Source organism: Pelophylax lessonae, assembly GCF_965119305.1.
Source record: "Pelophylax lessonae genome assembly, chromosome: 1".
Lineage (NCBI taxonomy): Eukaryota > Metazoa > Chordata > Amphibia > Anura > Ranidae > Pelophylax > Pelophylax lessonae.
Window position 1 is genome coordinate 275,059,543 of NC_138768.1, and position 22,623 is coordinate 275,082,165.

The following is a 22,623-nucleotide window of genomic DNA, read 5'->3' on the forward strand; positions in this document are numbered from 1 at the left end:
GCCGGTGGCGAGAGCTTGAGCGTCTTTCACTTCTTTGAGAAGAGTGCCTAGTCTCTGAACGAGGAGGGCTGTGAACAAGAGAAAAAACAGAAAAAACAGACAGGAAGCTAGGAACACTTGAGTTCCTACCCCCACCCCCTATAACCCACAGCCCCACTAAGAAGCCCCAAATACCTGTTAGGGGCGGGCTGACCGCCGGAGGGCAAAGTAGCTTCCATTCTGATGCTGACCTACAAGAATGAGCCGGACAGCAATGTCAGAAAACCAGCAAAAGAGGAGGGGGGGGAGGGGGGGGGGGGCTCCCAGGGGGGGGGCTCCCAAACTGGGGCCAGTACTCACCAAGAACCAGAGGTTAGCAGGCAGAGCGGCAACGAACAGCAGGCGTCCAAAAACCGATCAGATGCGGAGTATGGAACACCCAGTATCAGCAGTGTGTATAAACACAACACTGCTGACAGTTCTGGGGTTTAAATATGGCGCCTGGTGACGTCATCAGCGCTCGCCGCCGACGCCAACTCACTGCGCATGCGCCGCGCTCTTACTGCGCACGCGCGAGAACCAAGCCTCGTTCTGGAGGCGCCGCACATGCGCAGTAGCGCACCGCACCGGCGGCCGGTCAGGAAGTGAACCGCTGACCGGCCCCGGACCACTAGCCACCAGGGAAGGCAGGAAAGACCAGGTAAGAGAAAAAACATATAAACAAAGGCAAATATAAGCATATAACATAGCTGCCATGGAGTGTACTCACGAACCGCAGACCACCAGGGATGGATGCACACCGGACTTATCTCTTTCAAGGGTACCGGCCACCCGCAGCAGCTGGGCTTTTTGGCCAAGGCTGCTACATCTTCGCCCCTCCTCCATACCCCGCAGCAGCTGGGGCTTATTGGAGAGCTCCATACCCGACAGGTAGAGCCATCCATCACCCGGAATCCATCTTCAGGTAGGATATCAGGTAATCCTTTGGAGGACAAAAAAAGAACACGTGTGCTGAACAGGAGCAAAGATTTATGGGAGTGAGGTCCTATGGGTAGGTTTGGAGGCGGGGCCAAACCCGATACGTATGCTGCCATGGAGTCTGTCAGGAAATATACATTTTAATCCAGGTGGTATAGTAACTCAAAGCAATCAATCAGCTATTACTTTTCACTGATAGCCTAGTAGTGGTAAACTCACACTTATATTATGCCAACATGCTTCTATTAAATACAGTCTGAGCGTCACTACTTAGTGAATCTAGATATAGCTTTGCTTTAAATATTGGCTTAGCCAACAGCATGGCAGTCACCACTCATCTGATAAACTGTGCCACTTAAAATATTTAGGCAAACACTATAGTTTCTCCACAGTAAAAGGGTACAGTCTACTCAATGCTTAAGTACAGAAGAACAAATGGAAATCTTTGCAGCAAGGTTGCAGCTTTAGGTATAGAGAAGACAGCACAATCTCCCTGACTGCAGCAGTGAAGGGCCTACCTATTCATAGTCTGCTTCATCCAAAGCCAATTATTTTAAATCCTTGAGACAATCACGTTTGAATGATCCAACTAAACATCAAGCCTAAGATACTTTTATTAATATTATTATTATACAAGAGTTATATAGTGCCAACAGTTTGCGCAGCGCTTTACAATGAGGGAAGGCAGTACAGATACAATACAATTCAATACCGGACTAATTAGATACCTTTTTTAATTCCTAAATTAGTCACAAATAATCTATTTGATGCCCTTTAATGTATGTTAAACTTACTGGCACAAGAATGCTAGTAGGTTACTGGAGCAAAGAAAAAAAAGAAGGAAGTAAAACATTTAACCACAGCTGCCACATTATTTTTTTATTTAACGAATGCTGAACCATTCAATGGTTGTAATTGGTAACTGCTCTTTTCATTGCTCCAGTTTTTGTAAATTAGTTCTATAAATATGTTAAAAAAATCAGCACAAATATACAGTGTTTTGCAGTTATTCAGCATTCACCGTAGCTTCCATATGCTGCCCATTAAGCCTTATCATTCTGTATTTAGAATTTTCTCAGTTCTGCAGAGGACTGTAGAAAACTTTCATTTTCACAGCAAGGTAAATGAGAATTACCCATAGAGCATTGCCCTATTGGTCATGATTATTGGGTAAGGAATATATTTTACTTGTCATTTAGCCAACAACATTTTGCTTACAGATCATTTACACGGCATTATTATGGTGGAGTGATGATGGATGGTTGCTTGGTCTCCTACTTGTCCATTCACAAAATATCATGTGTTCTTTTCATGGAATACAAGGCATTCTGTGTATATGTACGATGGTGGAGTATGATTTTCTTCTGTCCCTCCCTTCCCTTTGTCCATTCACAGAATGCTGTGTATTCTGTGAAAGAATACAGGACATTTTGTGAACGGACAAGGTAGAGAGCCCGTGACCCACTATCATCACTGTACCAGAGCCTCAACTGTAAGTTTCAGTGCCTGAAGTTCTACATCTAAATTAAACTTAATTAATTAAATTAAGAGTTTTACCTAGAACAGCAGCATCCACACATGGGACAACCATCATTAGAGGTAATTTATTTTTTGTATAGCAGATACTCCCTGAGCTCAGCTTTATGTATTTACATTCCACATACTGTAGTTAATAACCAAGCTTCACACTGCTTAACAATTAAAGTAGAACCATAGATAGAGCAAGAAAGGTTGGAAAGATTGGATAGAGCAAGAAAGGTTATAACCCGTCAGATTTTTTTTGCGCCATCTGTGTCCCTTTGCGGAGATTTCCCTTCAATTCCTGTCCCATAGCCAAACAGGAAATGGGAAGAAATCCCTGCAAATTAAGGAAATTCCTTGGGGAACCCAAACTAATGTCCCCATTGGAAGATTTCCCCTCTATTACTTTTCTGGGGACATTCCATAATTTGGGATTTTCTTTTATTTTCACTTTCAATGATAATGGTAAACAGTACAAATAGAGAGAGTTAATCTCCTTAATGGGGGCACAGACAGCAATAAAAACTGGCAAGTGTTCTAATTCCTCTCCACTCTATCCAAAACGAAAAAAAAAAAGTTTTGCCATTAGTTGTACTTTAAGATATCTTCAAACAACATGCATCAATTCCTAAAACTGCTTAAAAGACTCTTAGGGCTTATGTCAATGGGCTTTTGTTTATACAAGAGCTGCCTCTTCCCCCAATGCAGCACAGAAGGAGTTCAACTGAAAATTCAAATGCACTTCCTAAGAATCTGTGAACAATCTCAGAAGCATCTTAGACTATTCTCCAAACACCTGAAAGTAAGCTGCATTTGGCTTTAACACAAGGCTTTACTTTCCAATGTTGGAAGCATCACACATAAAGCAAGCAGAGAAAAATCTACCTATATTTACTGTATATACCCAGTAGCTGAAGTGCTGCATCCACAGCAAATTTTCTTCAGAATTCATGTGACATTTGACTGCAGAAGGCATATATTAGAGGGATCCGGTATTTACAGAGATGTTTCAAATTTTTTAAATCCTGCTTGTTTATCAATCCAAGGGTGTTAGCCCTTAGGCTCAGTTCACACGGATGCATAGGATAGAATCCGACTTGTGAGACCCTAAGTCGGATTATATGTGAAATTCAATGTAACCTTATGAGAGCTTTCTTAACTGATACTACACAAATCTGTCCGACTTTAGAAAAGGTTCCTGCACTATTTTTTGGTCTGACTTTGATACGACTTCAATGCCACAGAGTGTAAAAAGTTGTATCAAAGTCGGACTCCAAAGTTGCACTGAAAGTCATGAAGATGTTTTATCAGTACAAAACTATAAATACAGTGGAAATATCCCAATTAAATATCATGATCACTGGGTATCCCATGTTGCTGGAGATGAATATTAGTACAATCTATTTTAAAACGACACATTCCGATAGATGTCACATCCGTATCTCATATAAAAAAAATTTCCACAAAGTAAAAAATTGAGGAGAAAAAGAAGCATAAAGTCAATGCATTTGTTGTACCTGTAATAATTAGAGATTGGGGAATGAGCCCATCATTTTCCATAAATGTACATTCCAATGAAGCTCTGTACAGTGTAAAAAATATTGTGAAAAGATTTAATAATAAAAAGTAAAGACCCAAGGTGACAGGTATCCTGAAATGTCACTTCATTGTTCCAGTGGGAAAACATTAACATCTTTAATATGTTAAATGTCAGTTACAGCAACACATTGGCCTTCTATAATAATACATTCTTGTAAAGCAATATATATTACAGGTGGCACTATGGCAGGTGGTGATAGCATAACATAACTCGGTTTCTATAATTGTATATCTCAAAACAGTGCTATATGGCAATGTAATAAAATATACTGCCATCATATAAATGTGAGATTTAAACAACGCTTCAGTTTCTTAGCGATACATCCACAGTGCATACATTGCTGTAAATTGCGCATTCATCCCAACTTAAGACATATCTGTTGTGACTAAGTCATATTAAGGGCAGCACAAAGTGCTTGAAACAGCAAAACATTCTGCTTTGTTCAAACAGTGGGTGCATTCATGCAATTAGTTAAGGTGGCTTAATAGTGGTATTAAAACTAGAGATCGACCAATTATCGGCAACACCGATATATCGGGTGGCGATATGCACTTTCCCCGATATATCTGTATCGGCGTTTGGATTTGCCGATATTGCCGATATTTAGGGAAAGTGCATGTACCGGGGTGAAGCCTGCAGCTAGAGGCATCACCCCGGTACCAATGTCCATAGCCGACGGTCGGCTGACTTGTAATGACAACCGATGCGGCTGAGAAGCCGCTCAGCTGTCATTACAAGGGTCGGGAGGGGACATCCCCCCCCCCCTCCCGGCGCCTTCCGCGGCTTGCCCGGGTCTCCCGTCCCACCGGGAGACCCGGGCATCCTACCTCCACCGCTGCCACCGCCAAAGAGAAGACCCCGGTTTCCATGTAAAAATAAACGGAAGTGATGTCATGACATCACTTCCGGGTACTCGGCGCCGAATTTAAAAAACTGACAGCATTCAAAACAGCCAAACTTGGCGTTTTGAATGCTTTTCAGTGTCGAGGAGGGGTCTGGGGTCTTTTAGACCCCCAGATCCCTCCACAAGGAGTACCTAAAAAAAAAAAAAAATGAAAAGAAATAATTTTTTAATGTCCAAAAATATCGGCAGATATCGGCCGATACCGATATCCAATGACCAAAATATTGGTATTAAAAAAACGATATCGGTCGATCACTAATTAAAACATATTAAATATAAGGAGAAATCACTCCAGTGAGCAAATATCCGAAAGCCACCATTGCTCAATACGCCTTAGAAGATGATTGTCATGTATGATGAGCAAATGAAAGATATCATTAAATGAATTCCTGTGATGAATTCATATCTCAGGCACAAAAATAAAGGCTGTATTCAAAAGATTACGAACTGCTTGAAAATGTGCATTGAAACCACACATGCCAGATAGTGAGCTAGAACAGTGTCCCATATATCCACTGGATCTCAAACAAATACCATTCACCTCAAGCTTTGTTTTAATAGGACACTTCTGAACTAAACACTCTTATGGTCACATTCCTGAAATCATCATAAATCAAGTAAAGGTCAAGGAGGGCAGAATGTCTATCAAAATCTGCCAGAAAACATAGGCTCTCCACAGAACAACATGCAAATATATTCAATATAGGCTGACAGTCTCCAAACACTAAATGTCAACATCCATGATATTTAGTAAAGTGAACTGATATCTCCCATGGGCATTGTGGGGATCCTGTACTTGGCATCTGACCGGTTTTGTGGTGCCTGCATTGCTTACGAATATTGGGCACCCTGAATATTCCCCCCGGAAACATTTGCGCTTTAACACAAGGTCTTACTTTCTAATGTAGGAAGCACACATAAAGCAAGCACAAGTTGGTGCGTGCATCTCTTACAAATATTGGGCACCGCTTACAAATATTGGGGAGCCCTGTTCACTTCCTGATAGATGGGCCCTAGTATATGGCTAGGCAGCAGCAGTATCTGGGAACAGAGCGAGCCAGGGATGCTCAACAGACTTGTATGAATGTAAGTACTAGAGGTTGCGGATATTTCCTCACAGCCACCAATCACTTTATTGAAGCAAGTGCAGATACAGTATAATAATTATATTATAATAATATTAAAAACAACCGTACATGACATACTTCCAATTGGAAAAAACACTTTAGGATACAGTAATAGTAAACCAAATATAGACGTACTAAGAAGATATATTCTAGCAAATTGAGAATGATGCCAAACATTTCACATCCTTGCAATATGAACAATAATGAGCCCCTTGTGAGACCATAGCACCGCCCCAGAGAGCCAATAGTTGCTCTTAGTTATAGGTGGCCATCAATCACTTTTACTTGTGTAAAATCACACAAATCTCAAGGACAGCAGGAAACCAGAGCCACACCAAATAAATAATAAACATATCTGTTTAGTGATTTTATTGTATGCATATGGAATATAACAAATTATTTCAAATAACAATAGTAGCGACCAGTCTTGTCTTATGGTAACAGTACATGTTTAAACAAATTATAGATTTTTTGTGTGTGTTGTTTTGTTAACATGTGTTTACAAAAACTTTCAATAAAAAATATTGGAAAATAAAAATTATAGAAAATACAGAATTTATTATCAATAATCAGAATTAAACGTATGTATCCAAAGCATGGCTGCTTTGCAATGTATATGATTCGATCAATAGAATCTTACATCTCATTTATTTCAGTGTAATTTCTCAGACGAGGGGGAGTTCATTAAGGCAGGTCATAACTCCCATGTACATTATTATATTACATATGCATATTTATATTTTGTATTCTTTTCAATCAGCAGATGGAGCTTTAGTCTCCTTTAACATGTTTTCCTTAGATTCCTTAGTCCAGGGGTGCTCAACCTTTTGAAGAGCAAGGGCTACCGAAAGTGGTTCTAAAGGCAGAATGTTTTTTATCTTAATGCATTCTATGCTGTAAGATAAAAAAACCTTCTGTGTGCAGTAGCCCCCCTCAGCCCCCTAATACTTACCTTAGTCCCATCTTGATCCAGCGATGTTGCACCAGAGTCTCGGTTGTCTGGAGTTCTCCCTCCTCTTTGGCTACGACAGCAGCGGTCGCCATTGGTGCCTGCTGCTGTCAATCAAAGTCAGTAAAGCAATGAGGAGAGAGAGGGGGCGGGGGCTGAGCCTTGGGTCGGATGCCTCCATAGCAAGCTGCTTGCTGTGGGGGCACTTGGCAGAAGCAAGGAGCCAGGAGGGACCAAAGAAGAGGAGGATCTGGGCTCCTCACTGAAAAAAACCACTGCACAGAGCAGATAAGTATAAGGCCACTTTCACACATACGGACCATTCATTTCATCAGTTCAGTTTTTTTTTTTCAGTCATCATCAATTTCACATCCGTTTTTCATCCGTTGTCATCCATTTTTCATCCGATCTGTTTTTTTAACGGATGAAAAAATAGGGCTTTCATCCGTTCAAAAAAAACAGATGTTGACCGAAGCGGATGTAAACTGATGTAAAAGGATAATCATCCATTTACATCCGTTTTTCCATAGGAATGCATTGATGTCTGTTTTTCATCCGTCAAGGGATGGTTAAAAAACCGACGAACGGTCTGTATTTGTGAAAGGGGCCTAACATGTTTGTTATTTTTAAACAAAACAAGACTTTAATTTTAAATTAAATAATATGGTAACCGGTCGCGGGCCACAATGAGATGAAACGGTTCAGAATTTTACATTTTTTATTTTGAACAGTATAATGAACATTTTCCTCCTTCAGCCACTGAATGCCCGCAGGAGAGAAAGGAGGAGAAGCCAGATTTCAGTGGTTGCAGGAAGAAAATGAGAGGATCTTTTCCTGTATATGCCACTCCCACCACCCCTCCTGTCCAATTGTGATGTAAAATGGGACCTGAAGCATGGGGCAGGGTCTCCATTGCAACCCTTGACACTACATCAGTGATTGGGGGTGTGTAGTACAAACACGTCACCTATGGGGTTTTAAGGCCCCTCAAACCATAAATGTAAACAGGCCCTTACTGTCTTGAGCCCCCTATAAAGCTGCTTTCACACTGATGCCCTGCTGTTTACCTGTAGAGCAGTGCACCTGCGGCTTTTCTATGGGTTAGATGCACTTTGCCATAGACTCCTATTATATCTTGCGGGTGTGTTGCACTTTCTGAAAGCACACCAAAACTCCTGCATTGCAGGATACAACAGAAGTGTGCTTATCTGGTTTGAGGTCGAAGAACACATCGGTGTGCAACAGGTTGCACACCCCTGCCTTAGCCCCTTTACAACACAGCTCCTATCTCAAGCTGAAATTTACACACAGTTTGCTAAAGAAGTGAACCTTCCCTCTCCTTTTCTCTTCATGGTTTCTTCCCAGGTTTCAATGAGAGGCAGCATGCCTGAAAGGGAGAAACTACTAGGATGTTCTCCCCTTTCGATAACCCATAGTGCCCTGAGCATCCTTTGTCATGTATTAATACAATTTTTTAAAACAAACATTGTGAGTGTGCATATGCAGTATATATACTGTATAGTATACCACACACATCAATACATAGGTATGTACAATTTACTGGTGCTGATTCTTTGCAGGACTTTTTATGTGCTTAATTATCCTTGCCATAAACAACCACATTTGTATTAGGAAGCAGAAAAGGGAGGCATCAATGCGCATCTGCACAAGTTGGTGCAGCACTCCACTGGGTTGTTGATCAGTGATTGTGAATGTTAGAATCTTGTTGGTGGTTGTGAGGAAATAATAATGGAATGTGTGTTGTAAGAGCAATTTGTGAGGATTTGTGCGATGATTCCAGGGTCAGGAATAAGGAGAGAAAAAATGTACCTGTATGGAGGTAATGATATAGCTAATAAGGAGTCAGAGGTTTGTGTGTGGCAGCAACTCATCTGCTTTTATCTTGTTTAGGTTTCTCCTCTGCCTCTTACTTAAAAGTCCACGTAAAAACACATCATGGCGCCCTCCTCAGTGCAGGCCCTCACCGGCCGGAATCCACCCCAAATGGTGCAGCACTGTTCCAATGTGTCCGGACCTGTGGCGTGAAAGGCAAGCGTTGCACAGCCGGCTGTCCGTGCAGAGGGGGGCGCAAGTCGGAGATAGGAGGGGTGTTAGCTGTACATTACCCACACAAGTAAAACAGGATGTTAAAGGGAAACTCCATATTTGCTGAGAAAAAAAACATCAAATCAATTACCGGTACATATATATTGCAAAGATTTTAGAAAAAGTAATTTCACATTTTCTGTCTGTCTCTATGATTACATAACAGATCAATGCACTAATGAGTAAATAGGAGGGTTTTCCAGCTGCAGTCACAACTATCACAAGTTCCGAATTAACAAATAGGCAGCGTAGGCACCAGCCAATGGGGCCCATGCTGTTTAAAGGCCCTGCGACAACCGATAACATTTATATTGATTTCTTCTTGATAGTTACAGATAAAGATAATTACAGTGAAGCTTTCTTAAATTGTTTACAAAATATATAATCTGATATAGAATCAGCTCAAAGAAATAATAAAATTTACATTAAAGCGGAGTTCCACCCAAAAGTAGAACTTACGCTCATCTGCTTCCTCCCCTTCCTCCGATGCCACATTTGGCCCCTATCGGGGGGGGGGGGGGGTACGGGTTCCTGTTTTTGACAGGTATCCTTCCCCACTTCTGGGAGACAGCGCCACAACGCTGTCCCTCTGGATTTCGGCCCCCTCCTCCTTCCCCATGCTGCCAAGCCATTTAGAATGCGCAGCGCGCTTCGTGAAAGCGCAGTAGGGGAACGGCTGTGAAGCCAAAAGGCTTCACTGCCAGTTTCCCTTAAAACGAACGGCAGTGGCAGCACCTGGCAGCCGAAAAATCAGGCTGGGGTGCTAAAATCGTTGGCTCCCTGGACAGGTAAGTGTCTATATATTAAAAGTCAGCAGCTCTAGTATTTGTCTGCTGACTTTTATTTTTTATTTTTTCCCCAGCTGGAACACCGCTTTAACCACTTGCCGACCGCCGCAAGTACATATACTGCGGCGGTCAGCCCCGGCCAGGCAAAGTGACGTATATATACGTCACTAGCCTGTCACCGGCTTGTGAGCCAATAGCGGGCGAGCGCGCGCCCGCCGCAGCTCGTTCACTAAGGAGTCAGTGCATGTGACCGGCGGACCCGATGTCCGCCGGTCACTCGGCGATCGTCGGTAGAGAGGGAGAAAGGCAGGCGGCAAATGTAAACAAGCCGCCTGTCATTCTCCCCTGTGTAAAAATGGAGATTAGACGGTTCTACTATGTAGAACCGTTGATCTCTGTTTTTACAATAGTAGACATGTCCCATCACAGTTAGAAACACGCCCCTAGGACACACTTAACCCCTCCCTCTCCAATACAGTTAACCCCTTCCCTGCCAGTGTCATTTTTACAGTAGTGCATATGTATAGCACTGATTACTGCAGTAATGTCACTGGTAACCCCAAAAGTGTCAAAAATGTCAGTCAAGGGTCCGATCTGTCCGCCGCAATGTCGCAGTCCCGCAAAAAAAAAATCGCAGATCGCCGACATTACTCGTTAAAAAAAAAAAAAACACCAAAAATGACAAAAATCTTTCCCTTTGTTAGTAAACGCGATAACTTTTGCGCAAACCAATCAAAATACGCTTTTTGCGTTTTTTTTTTTACAAAACATATGTAGCATAAAACAAATTTGCCTGAAAATGTTAAAAAATTTTGATTTTTACTTTTTTTTTTTGGTGAAATTCATATAAAAAAATGTGAAAAATATTGTTATTTTTGCAAAATTTACGCTCTTTTTTTGTTTCTAGCGCATGATCAAAAAATCGCACAGGTGATCAAATACCACCAAAAGAAAGCTCTGTTTGTGGGAAAAAAAGGACGTCAAATTAGTTTAGGTACAGCGTCGCACGACCGCGCAATTGTCCGTTAAAGTCACGCAGTAACTTTTTTTCCGGGGCTTAAGTGGTTAAGTGGTTAAAGAAAATGCTGTAATAATGTAATGTAAATTTGGTGTAACCTACGTACTGTACGTGTAATGTACAGTAATGATGGTCATCTCCATTTAATGGCGGACATGCACACTACTTAGTTCAATGTTATCCCACTAGAGCACAGGCACGAGAAACCCCCAGCAACCTTCAAGCGGAGCCCCAAGTTTTCGACTGTCTAGGGGCCTCCACAGTTTATTCTGGCATTGACTATCACAGTCACTCCCAGTGTGATTAAAAGAGAAAACCTAAATCTTTGCATTGCTTAAAATGTACAATACCCTTGCCAAGTTTTTCACCAAAGCTAAAGGAGAAGTATGGCCAAAGCTCTTTTGGCCCTACTTCTAAGGATCACAGGTGTGCAATTTGTTTTGCACTCCTGTGACCTGTTTTAAGCCGATCCAGGCTCTGTAAAGATCCAGACTTTACAGTCAGAATCCACCTAGATGTTTGGACCGGCAGTTAGCTCAGCCTTTTAAGCGAGCTGCTTGGAAGCTGAGCTAGGCGCTCCCACCTCCTCCACAGCCCAGCACTCCAGTGAGCTCTGGATGGGCAGAGCAGAGAGCCAGTGACTGACAGTCACTGGCTCTCTGCTCACTGAAGACTGAGGATCGAGTGATCAGCGGTCTTTGTTCATACAGTTCTCAGTCTTGCAAGCAGCAGGGGACATATGCAGCATCAGAGCAATGCTGCGTCCTAGGCAGTAGTGTGTTTTGTTTTGGTTTTTGCTGCCCAAGGCAAAACTAAAATCAGGTGACCCCCCCCCCAATCTAAACATGTTCCAGCCCTTCCTGTTTAAGATCCAACCTTTCATCTGTAAACTCCTCAACTTTTCACAGCTCTCACCTGTTCACAAATTTCCCCCCTACTCTTCAAGTTCCCCTATTCGCAAACCCCCTCCCCACTCTTCACAGTTCTCACCTCTTTACAACCTCCTTCCCCACTCTTCACTAATCTCCACCCCCCCCCCCCTTCACAACTCTCAACTCTTCACAAATTCCTCTATTTGCAAATTCCCCCCTCCCCTACCCTTCACAGCTCTCAGCTATTCACAGCCCCCCCACTGCTTACAGCTCTTACCTATTTACACCCCCCCCCCACCCACTGCTCACAGCTCTCACCTCTTCACAGCATCCTCCCCACTGTTCACAGCTCTCACCTATTCACAGCCCCCCCCCCCCACTGCCCACAGCTCTCACCTCTTCACAGCATCCTCCCCACTGTTCACAGCTCTCACCTATTCACAGCCCCCCCCCCCCCCCACTGCCCACAGCTCTCACCTCTTCACAGCATCCCCCCCACTGTTCACAACTCTCACCTATTCACAGCCCCCCCTTCACAACTCTCACTTATTCCACTTATTCACAGCCCCCCCCCCCCCCACAGCTCTAACTTATTCACAGCCTCTCCTCACAGCTCTCACCTGTTCACAGCCCCCCTATCAGCTCTCCTTTATGCACAGTCTCTCACATCTTCAAAATCTCCCCCTCACAGCTCTCACCTATTCACAGCCCCCCCCCCCCACAGCTCTCACCTATTTACAGCCCCCGTCTCGTCTCCCCCCCCCCCCCCCCCCCCCATCCCAGAAGAGAGGTCCGGCAGCCTGCACACAGCAGACCTTCTACCTGGGACAGACTTACAACATCAATCCCAGGAGCAGTGCAGGAGATGCCTGAAATGCCTACTCAAACACTGTGTAGGCAGCTGAGAAAAATAGCAAACCAATGACACAAGTAGGAAATTAAATTTCTAGACACATACAAGGTTGCCATTCTTTGAATTTTTAGCCACTTTTACAAACCAATAGCTGGTTGCAAAATGAAATTCAGAAGTAATATTAAATTACAAAATTATTTTTGTATCAGTGGTATAGGTTTTATCACTTATATCTAAGTGAATGTGGAGTTTTCCTTTAAGGGTGATAATAAATCATGGACCAGGAATGCATACAGACAAAAATATTATATGCATACTAAGGGTCTGTGCACACTGGGCTTAACAAAACGCCATTTTTGTTCAAGCGTTTAGAGTTTTCTTCTGCCTGAAAACTCCTCTCAAAAACACAAGTCAGAAAGGTTTTTTCCTGCCTCTAAACACTGAGCTTAAAATATGCCTCTAAACGTCCTAGTGTGCATTGACACATAGGATAACATTAAGCTGCTTCTACAGGCAAAACACAAAACTCCTGTAGAAGCAGCAATTTTTAAGCCCAGCTTACATGGACCCTGCTTCACTAAAGTTCATTAAGATCAGGTGACAGAGCCAGAGAAAGTTTACCATATACAGTGCATCCATAAAGTATTCACAGTGCTTCACTTTTTTCCACATTTTGTTTTGTTACAGCCTTATTCCAAAATGGATTAAATTCATTATTTTCCTCAAAATTCTACAAACAATCCCCCATAATGACAAAGTGAAGAAAGTTTGTTTGAAATCTTTGCAAAATTATTAAAAATAAAAACCAAAAAAATCACACATACAGAAGTATTCACAGCCTTTGCCATGACACTCAAAATTGAGCTCAGGTGCATCCTGTTTCCACCGATCATCCTTAAGATGTTTATACAACTTGATTGGACCTGTGGTAAAGTTGATTGGACATGATTTGGAAAGGCACACAGGTGTCTATATAAGGTACCACAATTAACAGTGCATGTCGGAGCATAAACCAAGCCCTGAAGTCCAAGGAATTGTCTGTAGACCTCCAAGACAGGATTGTATTGAAGCACAGATCTGGAGTAGAGTACAGAAACATTTCTGCAGCATTGAAGGTCCCAAAGAACACAGTGGCCTCCGTTATCCATAAATGGAAGAAGTTTGGAACCATCAGGACTCTTTCTAGAGCGGGCAGCCCGGCCAAACTGAGCATTTGGGAGAGAAGGGCCTTAGTCAAGGAAGTGGCCAAGAACCCAATGGTCACTCTGACAGAACTCCAGCATTTCTCTGTGGAGAGAGGAGAACCTTATAGAAGAAAAACCATCTCTTCAGCACTCCACCAATCAGTCCTATATGGTAGAGTGGCCAAACGGAAACCGCTCCTCAGTGAAAGGCACATGACAGCCCATCTGGAGTTTGCCAAAAGGCACCTGAAGCACTCTAAGACCATGAAAAACAACATTCTGATGAAACAAAGATTAAACTCTTTGGCCTAATTGGCAAGCGTCATGTCTGGCGAAAACCAGGCACCACTCATCACCTGGTCAATACCATCCCTACAGCGAAGAATGGTGGTGGCAGCATCATGCTGTCAGGATGTTTTTCAGTGGAAGGAACTGGGAGACTAGTCAGGATCAATGGAAAGATGAATGTAGCAATGTACAGAGACATCCTTGATGAAAACCTGCTCCAGAGCGCTCTGAACCTCAGACTGGGGCAAAGGTTTATCTTCCAACAGGACAACGACCCTAAGCACACAGCAAAGATAACAAAGGTGTGCCATTGGACAATTCTGTGAATGTCCTTCAGTGGCCAAGCCAGAGCCCAGACTTGAAACCGATTGAACATCTCTGGAGAGATCTGAAAATGGCTGTGCACCGACGTTACCCATCCAACCTGATGGAGCTTGGGAGGTCCTGCAAAGAAGAATGGGAGAAACTGCCCAAAAAAGGGTGGAGTCAAGCTTGTTACATCATACTCAAAAACACTTGAGGCTGTAATTGATGCCAAAGGTGCTGAAACAAAGTATTGAGCAAAGGCTGTGAATACTTATGTAGATGGGATTTTTTTCATTTTTTATTTTTAATACATTTGCAAAGACTTCAAACAAACTTCTTTCACATTGTCATTATGGGCTATTGTTTGCAGAATTTTGAGGAAAATAATGAATGTAATCCATTTTGGAATAAGGCTGTAAGATAACAAAATGTGGAAAAAGTTAAGAGCTGTGAATACTTTCCGGATGCACTGTACATATATGGAACTCCCAACAGGTTATGTTGATGAAGGCTTTGGACTTGGATGGTAGATGATGTAAACAGGCTTGATCAGTAAAGAAGCTAAAAAATAAACACATGGTTACTGCAGCAACCATTCAAATTTCAGTTTTATTAAATTATGTGCCGTCTACTGTGAGAATATGTTTTGAGTACCTACACTGCCTTGAAAAAGTATTCATACCCTTTGAAATGTTCCACATTTTGTCATGTAACAACCAAAAATATAAATTTATTTTATTGGGATTTTATGTGATAGACCAACACCATAATTGTGAAGTGGAAGGAAAATGATAAATGGTTTGCAAATTTTTTTACTAATAAATATCTGAAAAGTGTGGCGTGCATTTGTATTCAGCCCCTTTACTGTGATACCCCTAACTAAAATCTAGTGGAACCAATTGCCTTTAGAAGTCACCTAATTAGAAAATGGCGTCCACCTGTGTGTAATTTAATCTCAGTATAAATACAGCTGTTATGTGAAGCCCTCATAGGTTTGTTAGAGAACCTTAGTGAACAAACAGTATCATGAAGGAGCACAGGTCAGGAATAAAGTTGTGAAGAAGTTTAAAGCCGGGTTAGGTTATAAAAAAATATCCCAAGCTTTGAACATCTCACGGAGCGCTGTTCAATCCATCATCCAAAAATGGAAAGAGTATGGCAAACCTACCAAGACATGGCCGTCCACCAAAAGTGGCAGGCCGGGCAAGGAGAGCATTAATCAGAGAAGCAGCCAAGAGGCTCATGGTAACTCTGGAATAGCTTCAGAGATCCACATCTCAGGTGAGAGAATCTTTCCACAGGACAACTATGCACTCCATAAATCTGGCCTTTATGGAAGAGTGGCAAGAAGAAAGCCATTGTTAAAAGAAAGCAATAAGAAGTCCCATTTGCAGTTTGCGAGAAGCCATGTGGGGGATAAAGCAAACGTGAAAGAAGGTGCCTTGGTCTGATGGGACCAAAATTTAACTTTTTGGCCTAAAAGCAAAACGCTATGTGCGGCAGAAAACTAACAGTGCACATCACCCTGAACACACCATCCCCACCATGAAATATGGTGGTGGCAGCATCATGTTGTTGGTATGCTTTTCTTAAGCAGGGACAAGGAAGCTGGTCAGAGTTGATGGGAAGATGGATGGAGCCAAATACAGGGCAATCTTAGAAAAAAACCTGTTAGAGTCTGCAAAAGACTTGAGACTGGGGCGGAGGTTCACCTTTCAGCAGGACAACGACCCTAAACATACAGCCAGAGCTACAATGGAATGGTTTAGATCAAAGCATATTCATGTGTTTAGAATGGCCCTTTCAAAGTCCTGACCTAAATCCAATTATGAATCTGTGGCAAGACTTGAAAATTGCTGTTCACAGATCCTCTCTATCCAATCTGACAGAGCTTGAGCTCTCGCAGAAAAGAATGGGCCAAAATGTCACTCTCCAGATGTGCAAAGCTGGTAAAAACATACCCAAAAAGACTTGCAGCTGTAATTGCAGCGAAAGGTGGTTCTTCAAAGTATTGACCCAGGGGGGCTAAATCCAAATACATGCCACACTTTTCAGATATTTATTCGTAAAAAAAATTGAAAACCATTTAGCATTCTCCTTCCACTTCACAATTATGTGCCACTTTGTGTTGGTCTATCACATAAAATTCCAAAAAAATACATTTACATTTTTAGTTGTAACGTGACAAAATGAGAAAAATTTCAAGGGGTTTGAATACTTTTTCAAGGCACTGTACATCTGAAAATCTAGATTTACAATGCTTTTGGAGGCTTCTGTGGACTTTAATGATACTGCCATAGACACCAGTAATTAACTATAAAATTATTTATTACAAAATCAAACATTAAAAGGAAGAGTTTACATATACAAACACATGCCAACTAATGGGCACTAAAACAGCTCTCTATTGATCGGATAAATACGTTGTGATAATAAGGACAAGATGGTACAGTATATCACATAAGTCCTATCCATATTCTTCTCTACATGTTTCGCTGTTTTTCCCGCTTCCTCAGGAGAAAGGAGCACAAATATATATAGAGCAGGGGTCTCCAAACATTTTAAAAGAAGGGCCAGTTTATTGTCCTTCATACTTTAGGAGGGCCAGACTGTGGCCAGCAGGAGTGCAAATTTTCCTGGGATCAGTGGGAGTAAACATCGCCACATTTGGTATCAGTGGGAGGAATAGTGTCCCATCATTGGTGTCAGTGGGAGTAATAGTACCACATCATTGGTTTCAGAGGGGGAAAATGTACCCCATTGATGGTATCAGTGGGCAGAATAGGGTCTTCAGTGGTATCAGTGGAAGGATTAGTGCCCGAAGGGCCGGATAAAAGGAAGAAACGGGTCACAGTTTGGAGATCACTGCTATAGAAAAACAAATATAGTTATAACTTACATATGTCACAAATTCAAAGAAATGGGATCTATTTAGAGACAAAGTGTGAGGCTTACCACAGGCCAGGATGTTGCCCAGCTAAGAAGGTACATAGTATGTATACCTTGCACAGGTGTCAAATTGGCAGACCTCCAGCTGTTGCAGAACCACAAGTCCCATGAGGCATTGCAAAACTACAGTTACAGTACAAGCATGGCTTCCACAGGCAGAGACACGATGGGACTTGTAGTTCCGTAACAGCTGGAGGGCCAACAGTTTGACACCCCTGCATGAGTTAGCAGTCTTTAAATTATCATAGTTACATAGTTAGTCAGGTTAAAAAAAGACACATGTCCATCTGGCTCAACCAATAAAAAAAATTAAAAACAAAACAGTAATGAAAACCCAACAATACAATCCCATATACGCAATCCTATACCCGCAGTTGATCCAGAGGAAGGCGAAAAAAAACCCAGCAAAGCATGATCCAATTTGCTACAGCAGGGGAAAAAAATTACTGCCTGATCCCCGGAGAGGCAATCGGATATTCCCTGGATCAACGTTACTTATAAATATTAGTATCTACTTATATTAAGTATCACTCATTAAACAATTGCCTATTGATTTTTAATGTTGATATACAGTATTTTTATGGACAGGATTGAATGTTGCTCCCTGTTAATGCTCTCATGCCCACTGGGGAGATGCCACCCACGGCATCCTTGGGCAAAATATGTTTCTATAAGTAATTACTGGTGTCTATGGCAGTACCATTAAAGTCCACAAAAGCAATCTAAATCCAAATTTCAGTTTTATAATGTTATGTGACTAAAAGATGAACTCTGGTTGCTGTGGGTTTCTGCATTCTGTTTGTTCGCTTTATTGAATAACCCTTGTCCTATGAAAGAAAAAGGTTTACCTACAGGCTATAGAAGCCAGACATAGTTTGTTTCAGTTCAATCTAATATAATATAAGGAAAATATAAATTAGTGTGACATTTACCAATTATGGGGCATATTTATAAAAGTCATAGCAAATCATCAAATTACAGCCAACAGTTGGTATCCCCATGACAAGAGGTTGGTATCCTCATGATAAGTGGGTAGTAAGCATTGAACTCTCCCCCATGCAGATACCAGTAAGGATACCCTTTAGCATTGGGGGGGGTGCTTAGACAAGTTTTTTTTAAGCTCCAGCTCAATAAACTTCAGCAGCCCTTATGCACAGGAGAGCATGTCAGCATGGGGCAAAATGCATGTAGGTTGTCACCCTTTCTCTGGTGAACTGGTAAAATTGGTACTTTCATTAAGTAAATAACATTTTTGTGCTCCTTTTTACTCTTTTTACTGTTGACATGCTGACACAAACTGGTGAGAAGAGAGGGCTCTGAAGGCAAGTGCACCAGGGGAGGGGTGGTAAAACACTCTTGCCCCCCACACTAGTACCTCCTCCTGAGTGTGGGGGTCTAACAGTGTTCAACCGTATCAAACAAAAGTGCTCTTAAAGTAGTTCTAAATGCTCATATATTTTTTACCTTCATGCATTCTATGCATGAAGGTAAAAAACCTCCTCTGTGCAGCAGCCCCTGCAGTACTTACTTGAGCCCCATCTTGTTCCAGCTATGTCCATGAGAGCCTCGGATCTCTGGAGACTCTCTGTCCTCATTGGCTGAGACAGTAGTGGGAGCTATTGGCATCATAGCCAATGAGCCAATGAGAATAGAGAGGAGTGGGGCCGAGCTGCGGTTCTGTGTGTGAATGGACACACAGAACTATGGCTCGGGAACGAGCCCACTTGGGTGCCTCCATTGGAAGCTGCTTACTCTGGGGACACTCAGCAAGAGGAAGAGACCTGAGAAGAGGAGGATCTGGGCTGCTCTGTGCAAAACGGATGCGCAGAGCAGGTATGACGTTTGTTTTTTTTTGTTTTTTTTAAAGCCGTTAATACCACTTTAAACCCAACTCCATCCAAAATGTTTTCTTTTGTTTTAGATAGAGCAGGTAAGAGTTAGAGAGTTTTACCGTCTGTGTCTACATTGGGGAGATTTCTCTCCAGTTCCTTTAAGGATGTGATACAAGATCTATTCAAAGGCACAAAGAAAAGAAAAACAGAATTTTATTACAGTTAGGAAGCCTTTAATTTTGACAGTGTTTTTTAGCTTTCTTGTCATTGTGATGCACACACTTCCTATTTCCTGTAATCACAGAGACATGAAATGTGGGAAAATCTTCACAATTAAGTCACAGATAGAACCTGATAGAAATGTTAACTCTTCTCAACGCTATCCAAAACTAAAATTAGAATTGTGGCTAAAGTTGTTCTTTAAGAAGGGTAAAGCTTCTCATAAAGCACGTTTGCTGCTCCCTTGCCATGGGGATACCAGGTTGTATAAAAAAGGATTGTACTGTATATAGTTTGTTTCTTTTAATCCTTTTTTAGTTAAAAAAAGAAAACAGTATTAATGACCTTAAGTTTCAATGGTCAAGATTGCATTTTTATTGAAAAATATATTAAATTTCCACTTTGGAACAGAAAGTGCCATTCTCTGTTGAGGAACATACTGTATGTTAATGGAGGTTACTTGATCTGAGGAATGTGCAGGCGAATCAAACCACCCATAATATGGAGAATAGTAGAGCTTTATTATATAATAATGTTAAACTACCAGAAGCATTTTCTTTAATGTCACCCTGCATAGCATTAATGCATTTGTACTGCAGGTAAAGTAAACACTCCTTTTTTTATGTGTTACAGTATATCTTTCATAACTTTCTGTCTCTCTTAAATAGATTGACATATTACTTTTTATTCTTTGAGAAAGATTTGTGTTTGAGAGAAGTAATTTACTGAATTGTAACCTCAAGTTATACTGGGTGCAATTCTTACTGTACTGTTTAATAACCTATTTGCATGCAAATTAATACAGTTTATAAATTAACAGAAAATATGATGTATTACTTCAGTGCATGTCTTTATAAATATGCCCCTTAGTCTCATTAAAATAAGGAAATCCTTAACCAAACAATTAGTCAATCTAATCCTTCAGATCAAACACCACATGTTCACTTAGATATACAAAAGGAACGATTTCTTACAAGCAGGCCATCCAGACTTTGTTTACTTACAGTTTGTATCATGTGCTAATCTTACATTAGAAAAACTTTTCCTATGTTGACACAAGGAGAAAACACTGGGAATTAAATGTAATGCATATTAAGCTTTAGAATGGTCTATTCAGCTGTGAAAATGATATTTGTTTGCCTGCAGTATCTAATATAAGTGAACAATGACAAAAAAATGAAGGCTACAGTGTGACCATTCTCTAATACAGAAACTGGGCAGTGATCTGCATGCAGTAAGGTACTGGGTATTCAGGGGAATTTGAAGGAAACTAAACATGTTTTTTTCGTACTCTTGCTTTACAGAGGGGGAGAAATGCCAGCATGGAGAACAGGAGAGTTCTGATTCATTTGGTGACCTGTCTGATGGGAGTGACCTAAAGTCCCCTGAGAAGCCAAATTCTAATGGATCATATGTTGCATGTGACTTGGTGATTCCCAAGAAAATTGAAGGAGAGGCAGAGAAGCGCTATCCATGTTCAGAGTGTGGAAGCTTTTTTCGATCAAAGGCCTATCTCAGCAAGCACATACAGAAAGTTCATGCCAGGCCCATGGGGATACCACTTGGAGATTTGGGGGCTACCTTAGGTCCTGCACTAGGCCCTGCCCTAGGTCCTGCATTAGGCCCTGCTCTTGGTCCTTCTCTTGGTCCCACTCTTAGTGCCTCCCTTGGGCCAGCACTGGGGTCAGCATTGGCCTCCCCTTTCTCCCCACAGCAGAATATGTCTCTTTTGGAGTCATTTGGTTTCCAAATTGTGCAGTCAGCTTTTGCCTCATCTCTTGTGGAGCCTGAGGTGGAACAGCAGGCAATGGGAAGTGAAGGGAAGTAAAAGTGATAGCACTTAATACATCTGGGAAAGGGTAGTGCTTTACATATGTGGGAAATTCATGCAAAAACCACCATATGCGTGAATGCGGAAAACTCTCCAAAAAAGTACTGAAATACCTGAGTAGAAGCTGTGTTTACACACGTTGTGGACACCATAAGCTGTATAGTTTTAGGAGAGGATCAGAGTGCAAAATAGCAGACCAAGAGAAAAGATGCAGACTTTTCTCTAACACTGTCCTCTTCATTGAGCTCAAAACTGTGCACAGCCTCCTGGACTCATGGGGTTCACATGTCTACGCATGGTGCACACACTGAACTGTTTCTATGTGAATGTTTTGTAGATTTTCAGATATTGATTATGAATATACACAAAACTGGTCACACATTGAAATAAACAAATTCACATGGGATTCTGCACGAGTCATAAGGTGCTGCCTTTATTTGAAGTTCAAGGTCTTCGTCAATGTAGACATCCAAGAAACACATCTGGTGACTTGAGAAAAATGATGAAATCAAGTCATAGAAAACCCAGAAGGTCTAATTTCAATGCCAGAAGATTGAGGATAGAACTGAAAAAGTCACTCCAGATTATATTAATAAACATTCCTTGTTGGTGGAAAAGACTTTCTTTCTTTATGTTGCCAGACTTTAAGATTTTACCACTTTCCCACCTTACAGCTAAGCCATTTTTGGGAAAATGTAAAATCCTCACTTAAAGGCTTAATGAAATAACCTACAGCGGTATTAAACTTAAAAATTTAATATATTGCAGCTTACCAATCATTAAATGTAGTGGCTGCATTAATTTTCTTTTTTTAGTTTTTTTCCCCCTCTGTTTTCACCTGGTGATCTGGCCAGTAACACACCTCCTGCATTAGAGTACCTCCACTCTCGATGAAGGAGCACAAAGGGCACCTTTGGACAGCAGTCTGAGAGAAGAGAGAGTTAAGCCTAGTACACACACAATTAATTTCCGCCGACCGGTCGTCCATCTTTTGTCCAGAGTGGTGTTTTGTTGGTTGGAATGTGCCTAGACTGCACACGAATTTTCCCGCCTGACAAAATTCTATTTCAGAAGTGATGTCATGTGTTGGTTTGCTTTCTTTGTGTTCTTTCTTCTCTGAGCATGCCCAGTCTTGCTCATAAGATTTTTCCCTGTCGAAATCTGTACTGACTGCACGAAAATCGGCCGTGTTTTGACGGAGGACAAAAATTTTATAGCCTGCACACCAGATTTTTTTCGGCCGAAGAGTCGGTTGTCGGAAGCATCATACTAACAAGCCTGAAAATCGGCAGATCGGTCGTCGGGCGAAAATTCCCGGC

General features: G+C 41.7%; 1 protein-coding gene across 5 annotated transcripts in view; it reads left to right on the forward strand.

The window, feature by feature from the left end:
- The window catches only part of PATZ1 (POZ/BTB and AT hook containing zinc finger 1), a 55,286-nt gene extending 33,102 nt beyond the window's left edge, over window positions 1–22,184 (forward strand). For 2 of the 5 annotated variants that reach the window (XM_082254739.1, XM_082254738.1), the window contains exons 6-7: window positions 8,970–9,107; window positions 20,778–22,183. In XM_082254739.1, coding sequence (XP_082110865.1) covers window positions 8,970–9,107; window positions 20,778–21,301 — 662 coding nt within the window. In that variant the 3' untranslated portion in view covers window positions 21,302–22,183. Of the gene's footprint in view, window positions 1–8,969; window positions 9,108–20,777 lie in introns of all 5 variants that reach the window. The other 3 variants (XM_082254740.1, XM_082254741.1, XM_082254742.1) reach the window with 3 other exon arrangements.
- The last annotated feature ends 439 nt before the right edge of the window (window positions 22,185–22,623 follow it).